At 52.9% G+C, this 10,134-nt stretch overlaps 1 protein-coding gene across 1 annotated transcript in view; it reads left to right on the top strand.

Annotated features, from left to right (window-relative positions):
• Nucleotides 1–648: 648 nt before the first annotated feature.
• PANK3 (pantothenate kinase 3) overlaps nucleotides 649–10,134 on the top strand; it is a 29,923-nt gene continuing 20,437 nt past the window's right edge. The window contains exon 1 of the mRNA XM_056107970.1: nucleotides 649–794. Coding sequence (XP_055963945.1) covers nucleotides 767–794 — 28 coding nt within the window. The 5' untranslated portion in view covers nucleotides 649–766. The remainder of the gene's footprint in view (nucleotides 795–10,134) is intronic.

The following is a 10,134-nucleotide window of genomic DNA, read 5'->3' as shown; positions in this document are numbered from 1 at the left end:
TAATTGGCCGCCGCGCCACTGGCGTGACCGAGGCCCCGCCCACTTCCTCCTGGGCCCACTCTGGGCCGATCTCCGGGAGCGGAGGGGGCTGACGGGCGGGCGGCGCGCGCGGGCGGTGAGGGGAGGGGGTGGCGAGGTTGGGGGGGAGGGTGCCGCGGTGCATCTTGGGCTTTGTAGTCCCGCGGCGCTGCTGCCGGCCGAGAAGCGCGCCGGCCCGCCCGGGGAACTACAATTCCCAGCAGCCCCCGCGGGCGCGGAGGAGAAGAAGAAGAAGAAGGGGGAGGGGAGAAGGCGAAGAAGAAGCAGAAGAAGAAAAAGAAGAAGAATCGTTGTCACGTGGGCCAGCGGGGCTGGGCGGGCTATTGCTTAGTGCGGTGGCGGCGGCGGCAGCGGCGGCGGCGTCTTGGGGGGGTGGGGGGGGTCCGGCCCGGGTCTTTTGTTTGCAGCAGCAGCAGCTGCGGTGCTGGGGGGGGGTGGGGTGAACTCCCCCACACCCTCCCGGAGCCCGGCTGCCCCTCGCGGGGGGCCCGGGGGGCTGCTGCCGGACCCCCCCCCCCCACACCTGCAGGCCTCCCCCCCCCGGGGCTGGGCCTCACCCTCGGCCCCCTCCCCCGCCCCGCCCTCGGCCCGCCCCGTGGGGGAGGAACCCGCGGGCCCCCCCCCCCACCGGCGCCTTGTGGCCCGGCCACCTCGGAACTGGCTGCCCCTGGCCCCTGCGCGCGTGCACCGGACCCCAGGCCGCCCTACTCCGCGCGGGCAGACCACCATGAAGATCAAAGATGCCAAGAAACCCTGTAAGATGGGGCTGGCTTGGGGGGGTGGGGGGTGCTGGCTGAGAGTGGAGGGGGGGTTGGAGAGGGGAGCAGCTTGGGGTGTGTGTGGGGGGGGTCCCGAGTGGAAGGGAAGCGCCCTGGGGACACCGTCCCCAGCCCCCCGTGTCCAGCGGCCTGGTTTTCCCAGCCCCGTCGCGCTCTGCTGGTGCTCAGCTCCGGGTGGGGGCGGAGAGGCCTTTGCAAGGATGCAGGGATCCGGGCCCAAGGCCCCTACCCTTCCTTGGCACCCCGATCTATACCTGCATACCTGCTGGCCACCCCTCACCCCCACCCACCCACCCGCCCAAGACTCTCCCCCTTTCCTCCTCTCACTTCCTCCTCCTCCTCCTGGACATCCTGGGGGTGCAAGAGGGAACCCAGGCTCTGGGCTGGGCCCTGCCAGGCTGGTCCTCCCAGCCTCCCCCACAAAACCCCTTCCTGAGGTCGCCAAGGGGATTGGTGGGGTGGGGCTGGGTGGCGTGGTGGTGGTGGTGGTGGTGGTGGGGGTGGGGGTGGGGGTGGGAAGGATGGGGTGGGGTGGGGTGGGGGTGCGGGGTCGTCCAAATTGCAAAGTTAGCTGGTCTCTCTGCTCCCTGCCCTTGAAGCCCCAGAGAGTTGCAGGGAGTTTGCATGCCTGTCACAGTGAGGTCGGCTGGCTGCAGGACACACGTGCTGGACCCCCCACCCCCACCCCAGGCCCTGGTCCTGAGGCTGTTCTAGTGGTGGGAGGATTAACATGAGCCAGTTTAGGTATTGAAAACAAATTCAGTAAATAAATGAGAGGTTTAGAACGCCGCCTTCATTCCTATTCACTTGGTGCTAGCCACTGTCACTGTTTTGGTGAATGCATCCACTGGGATTTGTTCTACAATTGGATGGATGGATGGATGGATGGATGGATGGATGGATGGGTGGGTGGATGGGTGAGTAGAGAGATGGGGATACATAGTTATATGCATGGAGCGATAGCACAGCGGGTAGGGCGTTTGCCTTACAAGCGGCCAACATGGCCGACCCGAGTTCGATTCCTCCGCCCCTCTCGGAGAGCCCGGCAAGCTACCGAGAGTATTCGATATGCCAGACACAGTAACAACAAAGTCTCCAATGGAGACGTTACTGGGCCCGCTCGAGCAAATCGACGATCAACGGGAGGGCCTTTACCTTTACCTTTATGCATGTTCTTCAAGTGTTCCTCAGGCTGGAAGCAAATCTACTTCCACTGGCTTTTCCTTTTCAGTCTCTCAAAAAAAAAACAACAGAAAAAAACCCCTTTCACTAGTGTCAGTGATCCAGCTATGGTGACTGGCATGCTTTTTTTTTTTTAAGCTGTGCTTCCAGAGTTTCTTGGAATGTGTGTCTGTGTGGGGGGTGTTACCTTGTGTCTTAGAATTGTATCTATATTTTGCAGTTTTTACATTGATCCTCCCTACAACTTAGGGCAAAAAAATCTCCTTTCATTTGGGTGGGGTGGGGGTTTTGGAGTCACACCTGATGATGATGCCCAGGGTTTACTCTTGACTTTGCACTCAGGGATCATACCTGGTAGGCTTGGGGGGCACACGATATAGCCTGGGATCGAACCCGGGTCTGCTATGTGCAAAGCAAGCACCCTCCCTGCTGTACTATGGCCTTGGCTAAGAAATCTGCTTTAAAAGCTGTGGCACTTCTCAAGGTCTACCTTGAGAAGGAACAAGCTAACGGATTCTGGAAAAAAAAAGTATTTTTTTTTGTATTGGATTATTTAAGTGTTATCGAGTTATATCAGTTCATGCAGTGTCGGTTTTACCCCTGGAGCATGGGCCCACAGTAACTTTCTGAGACGGCCCCCTGGTACTCCCGCGCGCTGGGCCCAGGGTCAGCGACTCAGGTTCCATGGTTCTTGGGTCTTGCTTCTGCGCCTGGGGGCATAGTCTAACCGCCCTGATACACAGAAGCCTTCCTGATCTGATTAGTTTAAAATGATGATTTCTTGAGGCTAAAGTGATAGCACAGTGGGTAGGGTGTTTGCCCTTGAACATGGCCAACCCAGGTTCGATTCCAGCATCCCATAGGGTCCCCGAGCACCGCCAGGAGTAATTCCTGAGTGCAGAGCCAGGAGGAACCCCCGAGCATCACTGGTTGTGACCCAAAAAGAAAAAAAAAGAATGGCCCAGAGCCAGAGCCACAGCGGGAAGGGCTTGCACATGGCCAACCCAGGTTCAATCCCCAGCATCCCATAGGGTCCCCCAAGCAACACCAGGAGTAATTCCTGAGTGCAGAGCCAGGAGGAACCCCTGAGCGTCACCGGGTGTGACCCAAAAAGCCAAAAATTAAAGGAATAAATAAAATGATTTCTTGTGAGAGATGAAGAGTTTTTGTTTACGGGGTTCTCAAATAGATAGAGGCAGGACAGAATACAAGACAGTGTAGGAATACTTCCAAACTTTTGCTGAATCAAGCTAATCTTTGAACCCACACAGTTGATGTTAGGGCACTTGAATATCTTCCCTTAACGTGTGCATTTTCTTATGTTCTGTTATTTTTGTTTGATGGGGGGGCGGTCCAGACCCAGTGGTGCTCAGGGCTTATTACTCCAGGCTCTGCTCAGGGATCACTCCTGGCGGAGCTCACGGGTACAGAGATTGAACCCTCATCATCACATCTAAGGCAAGTGCCCTATCCATTGGGCTATCTCTCTGGCCCCTAATCTGTGCATTTTTGGTGTGTCTTAGAACTTCCATTCAGAATAATTAATGTTGGGTTCTGAGTGATAGCACAGCGGGTAGGGCTTTTTGCCTTGCAGGCTGCTGACCCGGGTTCCATTCCCAGCATTCCATAGGGTCCCGCCAGGAGTAATTCCTGAGTGCATGAGCCAGGAGTAGCCCCTGTGCATTGCCGGGTGTGACCCAAAAACAAAACCAAAAAACAAACAAACAGAAAAACAGAATAATTAGGGTTGGGGTTGTGTAGGGCGTTTGCCTTGCATGACCCAGGTTCAACCCCCTGGCATCCCATATGGTCACCTGAGCACCGCCAGGATTGATTCTTGAGTGCAGAGCCAGGAGCAACCCCTGAGCATGGCTGGGTATGAGCCAGAAAGCAAAAACAAACAAACAAAAAAGCAGAATAATTCTCTTTTGGCATTGATCTCTTTTTAGATGAGATAATGATTTGGTTGCTGGTATTCAGGCAAACTATTAACCAGGAGCATATGACCCCTGTCAGATATTTCAGAGAAGATCATTTAAAGTTTATAAACCTGGGGCAGGAACAGTAGTTACAGCGGGTAGGGCATTTATTTGCCTTGCACAGAGCCGTTCCGGGTTCGATCCCGGGCAGGAGTGATTCCTGAGTGCAGAACCAGGAGTAACCCCTGAGCATCTCCTGATGTGACCCAAAAAGCCAAATAAATAAATGAAATTGATAAACTCTAGGCTGAGCACCTTTTGGGTGGGGGAGGGGGGTGAAGGCGTGCAGGCAGGGAGCACCCAGCCCAGAACCATTTCCGGCTATTTTTTCTATGTCCGGCTAGATAGTTCGGTGTTATCCTGCTTGGACCCTTCCAGGCTACATCCGGTGGAGAACACCTGTTTTTTTCCCCAAAGTATTACTTATTCCTACTACTACCCATTAAATATTGTACTGGAGCGATAGTCCCCCGGGTTAGCGCCTTTGCCTTGCACTTGGCCTAGCCCCGGTATGATCCCCAGAGCCCCCACCAGGAGTGATTCCTGAGTGCAGAGCCAGGAGGAACCCCCTGAGCATCGTCGGGTGTGACCTGAAAAAAAAAGCCAAATAATAAAAGATTTTTTAGAAGACCCATTAATGTTAAGAGCCACGTGGGACATGGCAGTTAATATGATTTAGAAGTCTGAAATAAAACGTTTCTAATTTCTTGCCTGCAAGAAGTTGACTTTAACTGCTTCATTCAGAGAGAGAGAACAGAGGAAGGGAAGAGGGGAGGAGAGAAAGAACAGAGACCGAAACACAGAAAGAAGAGAAAGAGGGATGGAGGAGAGAGGGGGAGAGGGAGAGGGAGAGGGAGAGGGAGAGGGGGAGAGAGAGAGAGAGAGAGAGAGAGAGAGAGAGAGAGAGAGAGAGATCAAACATAGGCCCCTTCACTGCAAGACCAGTGCTGTGCAGCCCAGCTAATGACCCTAATGACCCTGTTTATTTTTTCTCCCTGGGGTCTATTAAGTATTTTTTCTCTCCTTGGGGATTGCCCTGAGGTGCTCAGGGATTTACAGAGCCTCAGGCTGGTCACATGCAAGGCAGGTGGCTTACGGGATTCTCCTGCCTAGCTTTGCTCAGGGCTCCTGGGTTTGGTCCGGGTTACTGCATGGTCCCCTGAGGTTTGCTTCTGAGCACGACATCCCCCCAGCTTGGGCACTGCCGCCTGTCGCCCCAAAAACTCCAATTAAAAGAAAAAAGACCAGAAAAAAAAGTCTTGGGGCTGGAGAGATAGATAGTACCTCTGGTAGCGAGCATGCCTTGCGATTCCTAGTACCCCGCATCTCATACTGTATCCCTAAGCCCCGCCAGGAGCGATTCCTGAGTGCAGGGCCAGGAATAACCCCTGAGCATCACCGGGTAAGGCCCCAAAACCAAAAAAAAAAAAAATTTTTTTGTTTGTTTTTGTGACATAGGGAAGTATTTAAATGATGGACAACGAGAAACATTTAGGACAGGAAATGCCATTCCTAGTACTCGAGAAAACATTCATGTTAATTGAAGATAGATCAGGTTTTTGAGTAACTGTTTTGTTTTGGTTTGAGGACCATACCAGGTGGTACTCAGGGCTTCAGGTTCTCTGCTCAAAAAAATACTCCTGGTGGGGCTTGGGGGCACACTATGGGGTTCCAGAGATTGAACCCAGGTCAGCTATTTACAGGCAAGTGTCCTACCCACTATGCTCTCTCTCTGGCCCCTTAAGCTATCTTAAATATTGAGCAGGTGTAAGGCCCTACTTTATATGCATTGCATCATTTAACCCTTTAGCAGCTTTGGCAACCAGAGGGATTTCTCTCGTGTAGTTCAGGAAGGTATTTGCTTCATTTTCTGTCCCCTTGTCATGCTGGGTATCCAACCCAAGGCCTTTCCCTGGCTGGCCCAAGTATTCTGCCGAGTTCATAGTCCAGCCCTTTCGAGGCCTGCTAATTGCTTTTCTTTATTTTTATCTTTTGGGTATCTTTGTTTTGCTTCATGTGCTTTGTTACTCATCAAAGTGTCGGGAAGTTTGCTTTCAGTTACATACAAACACCAGAATACTCTTTAAGGTCTTATCCCGAGTGCATGGCATTTGACCAGAAACAGAGGGACCGATATTGAATCTATAGATTGTATAACCAAAGGGTGAGCATTTGAAACCACACACTCAACACCAGGCGGAGGGGGAAGTCAAACATTCATTTTAAAAAAAATAGATATTGGGGCTGGAGCAATAGCACAGCGGGTAGGGCATTTGCCTTGCACGCAGCCAATCCGGGTTCGATTCCCAGCATCCCATAGGGTCCCCTGAGCACCGCCAGGGGTAATTCCTGAGTGCAGAGCCAGAAGTAACCCCTGTGCATTGCTGGGTGTGACCCAAAAAGCAAAAAATATATATATTGCTACTTAAACTGTGAGAATCAGGGTCTGGAGCGATAGCACAGTGGGGAGGGCGTTTGCCTTGCCTGCCGCTGATCCAGGTTCGATCCCCATATGGTCCTCTGAGCACCGCCAGGAGTCAGTTTCTGCATGCAGAGCCAGGAGTAACTCCTCCCCCCCCCAAAAAAGAAAAGAAATGAGAAAGCCAAAATAAGGAACCGTGTGTTTGCAGTGGCTCGAGTTTCCCACTAATTTGCTTATGTGTTGGGTGTCAGAAACCCCGCACAATCATGGAATCCAAAACCCTTTTACTGACATCTCTTTTTGGTTTTTTTTTTTTGGTTTTTGGGTCACACCCAGCGATGCTCAGGGGTTACTCCTGGCTCATGCACTCAGGAATCACTCCTGGCGGTGCTCGGGGGACCATCTGGGATGCTGGGAATCAAACCTGTGTTGGCCATGTTGGCTGCGTGCAAGGCAAACACCCTACCCGCTGTGCTATCGCTCCAGCCCCCTGTTTGTTTGTTTTTTTTTGGGGGGGTCACACCCAGAGGTACTGGGGGCTCCCCTGGGCTCATAACGCCAGGGTCGGCCACTCGTGCAGCATTCTCTCCACCTGCTAAGCTGGCGCTCCCTCCCGCCAACACGATCTCGCAGTTTTTTTGCTTTCAGTGGGGGATTTGGGGCCAGGACTGATGGCACAGTGCTTGGGGGCTTCTCCTGGCTGGGTAGGGGTGCCAGGCAGGGTGGCGGGGGAGGAGGGGAAATCCCGCGAGCTTCCTCATGAAAAGGATGTACTTGGATCCTTTAACATAGCCACTGCTTTGGGTTTTTTGTTTTTATTTTGGGGGGGGTTAAATAATGTAGGAGTACTGCTATTTGTGTAGCCATTGATTAAGCTGATTGAATTGGGCATGAACTCCACATTACTTTTATTTTATTTTATTGCATCACTGTGAGATAGAATCGCCTAGCTTTCCTGTTTGAGATTCAGCCATACAACGATGGACCACCCATCCCTCCACCAGTGCACATTTTCCACCACCAACCCGTATCCCTCCCCCCCAACACACACACACACACACACACACACCAGTCCTCACCCTTCTCTGTGGCAATTTCCCTAATACTCTTTCTAATTTTGGGCACTATATATATTTCTTTTTTTTTTTTAAACCAGAGAAACCTATGTTAGGTCATGGCAAACATTTTTTTTTTACCTTTTTCTTTTTTTGCTTTTTGGGTCACTCCTGGTGATGCACAGGGGTGACTCCTGGCTCTGCATTCCGGAATCACCCCTGGCGGTGCTCAGGGGACCATATGGGATGCTGGGAATCGAACCTGGGTCGGCAGCATGCAAGGCAAATGCCCTACCCGCTGTGCTCCAGCTGCTGGGCCTTATGTTTTGCTAGAAATTTCCCACCACCATTCAAGCCTACCTGCCGGGCTAGATAATTTGTTTTCCATTCCTTATGTTGAATATCATGAGAGCTTGCAGGGCCGTGATTGTAAAATGTAAATTTCTAGATTGTAGATGGTTGGGTTCCAGAGACTAATCTGTAGGGCACTAACCCATTTTGGGATTCAATAGGGAGTTTCTGGGCCAGGGCTGGACTAAGACGGCACCCGGAGGGAAATTGTGATAGCCATAGCTTTGTACTCTTCTCTCTCAGCTTCCTCTCAGAGCTGAAGTTTCTGAAATTCTGATCCAGTCTAGCTGACCTAGTCTAGACTGTTCGCTTGTGTGCTTTGCCAGCCCAGCGAAGTAATCCCAAGTTTTTGTCCTGACCAGTGCAAAACATACAGCATCTGTAGCCTATGTGTGTACAGGTTATAAATGCCGTCATTGCTTTGAAGGAATGACCTCAGGGGGCCAGAGAGATAGTACAATGGTTAGGGTGCTTGCCTTGCATGTGGCCTGGGTTCCTTCCCTAGCACTGCACTGGTCCCCCAAGCATCGCCAGGAGTGATTCCTGAGTGCACAGCCAGGAGTCACCCCCTGAGCATTGCTGGGTGTGACGCAAAAAGCAAAAAAAAAAAAAAAGTCCCCCGAGCTCTGCCAGATGTGACGCATAACCACCCCCCACACACCCACACACACACAAATCACAATATACACCACCCCTCTGAGCCAAGCTGTCTCCCTGACCAGGACTCAAGCATCTTTTTAGAATGTGCCTAAGTCATCCTGAGCTCTATTTCAGATAGCTTGGCTTTGTAGCATTCTAGCATTGTCCTCCCGTTGTTGCTCGAGCGGGCACCAGTAACGTCTCCATTGTGAGACTTTGTTGTTTCTGTATTTGGTATATCGAATACACCACGGTGAGCTTGCCAGGCTCCGCCGTGCAGGTGAGATGCTCTCAGTAGCTTGCCAGGCTCTTCGAGAGGGACAGAGGAATCGAACCCGGGTTGGTCGCATGCAAGGCAAACACACTACCCGCTGTGCTATTGCTTGGCTTGTATAGGTAAAGGTAAAGGTAAAGGCCCTCCTGTTCGTCGATTTGCTCGAGCGGGCCCAGTAACGTCTCCATTGGAGACTTTGTTACTGTGTTTGGCATATCGAATACGCCACGGGTAGCTTGCCAGGCTCTGCCGTGCGGGCGAGATACTCTCGGTAGCTTGCCGGGCTCTCCGAGAGTGGCGGAGGAATCGAACTCAGGTCGGCCAGATTGGCTGCAGGCAAGGCAAACGCCCTACCGCTGTGCTATCGCTCCAGCCCGCTTGGCTTGTATAGACCAAAGAAAGAAAAAAGAAAAGAAATTGGTGGTGGAGGTGGGGGATGGACACCCTGTGGTGCTCAGGGCTTTCTCCAGGTGCAGGGGATCGAACCAGCATGTGCAAGGCCAGCTTGCCCCTGGCTAGGCCAATCCAGGGGGCTAACTGCTAGCCATGCACAGGGCTCACCCTGAATAGTGTGCTGCCCACTGCACTATTTCTCAGGCACACCTTGCCATCGCCACCCTGTGCTGATGGCCCCTCTCCAGAACCTGCTGGTTCCGCCCAGAGTCCCCCTCAGCTGCCTTTGACTCCCGGTTAGTTCCGCAGCTGGGACTCAAGGTTTCTGTTCCTCTGGGTAAATCCCCACCCCCCACAACACGACACACAGACAGAGAGTCTAGCATCTTTTTTTTTTGGAGGCGGCCGGCGGGGAGGCTTTTTGGGTCACACCCGGCGATGCTCAGGGGTTATTCCTGGCTCTGCACTAAGGAACTACTCCTGGTGGTGCTCGGGGGGACCATATAGGATGCTGGGGATCGAACCCGGGTCGTCTGCGTGCAAAGCAAACATCCTACCCGCTGTGCTACCACTCCATGTACTATCACTCCAGCCCCCTAGCTAGTATCCCTTCTCTCTTTTTTTTTTTTTGTTTGCTTTTTGGGTCACACCCGGAGATGCGCAGTGGTTACTCCTGGCTCTGCCACTCAGGAATTTCTCCTGGCGGTCGGTGGTCAGGGGGACCCTATGGGATGCTGGGGATCGAACCCGGGTCAGTCACATGCAAGGCAAATAGCACCCTCCCCGCTGTGCTATGCTCCAGCCCCCTACCATCCCTTCTCATAATGAGGGTACATTCCCCTCCCTGCGTTCCCCCGCCCCCCTCACTCCCGCTGGGCGGTGCTCAGGGTGCAGACCCGGGCAGGAGCTGCACAGAGCGGGTGCTCTGCCGCGGAGCTCCAGCCAGTTTAATATTATTTTGATGTTCTCCTCGATTGGTAGACTCTCCAGGGCCAGGTTTGTCTCGGACTGCTTTTACATT

Source organism: Sorex fumeus, unplaced genomic scaffold, assembly GCF_029834395.1.
Source record: "Sorex fumeus unplaced genomic scaffold, SorFum_2.1 ptg000187l, whole genome shotgun sequence".
Lineage (NCBI taxonomy): Eukaryota > Metazoa > Chordata > Mammalia > Eulipotyphla > Soricidae > Sorex > Sorex fumeus.
This window is presented reverse-complemented; position numbering and strand designations above follow the sequence as displayed.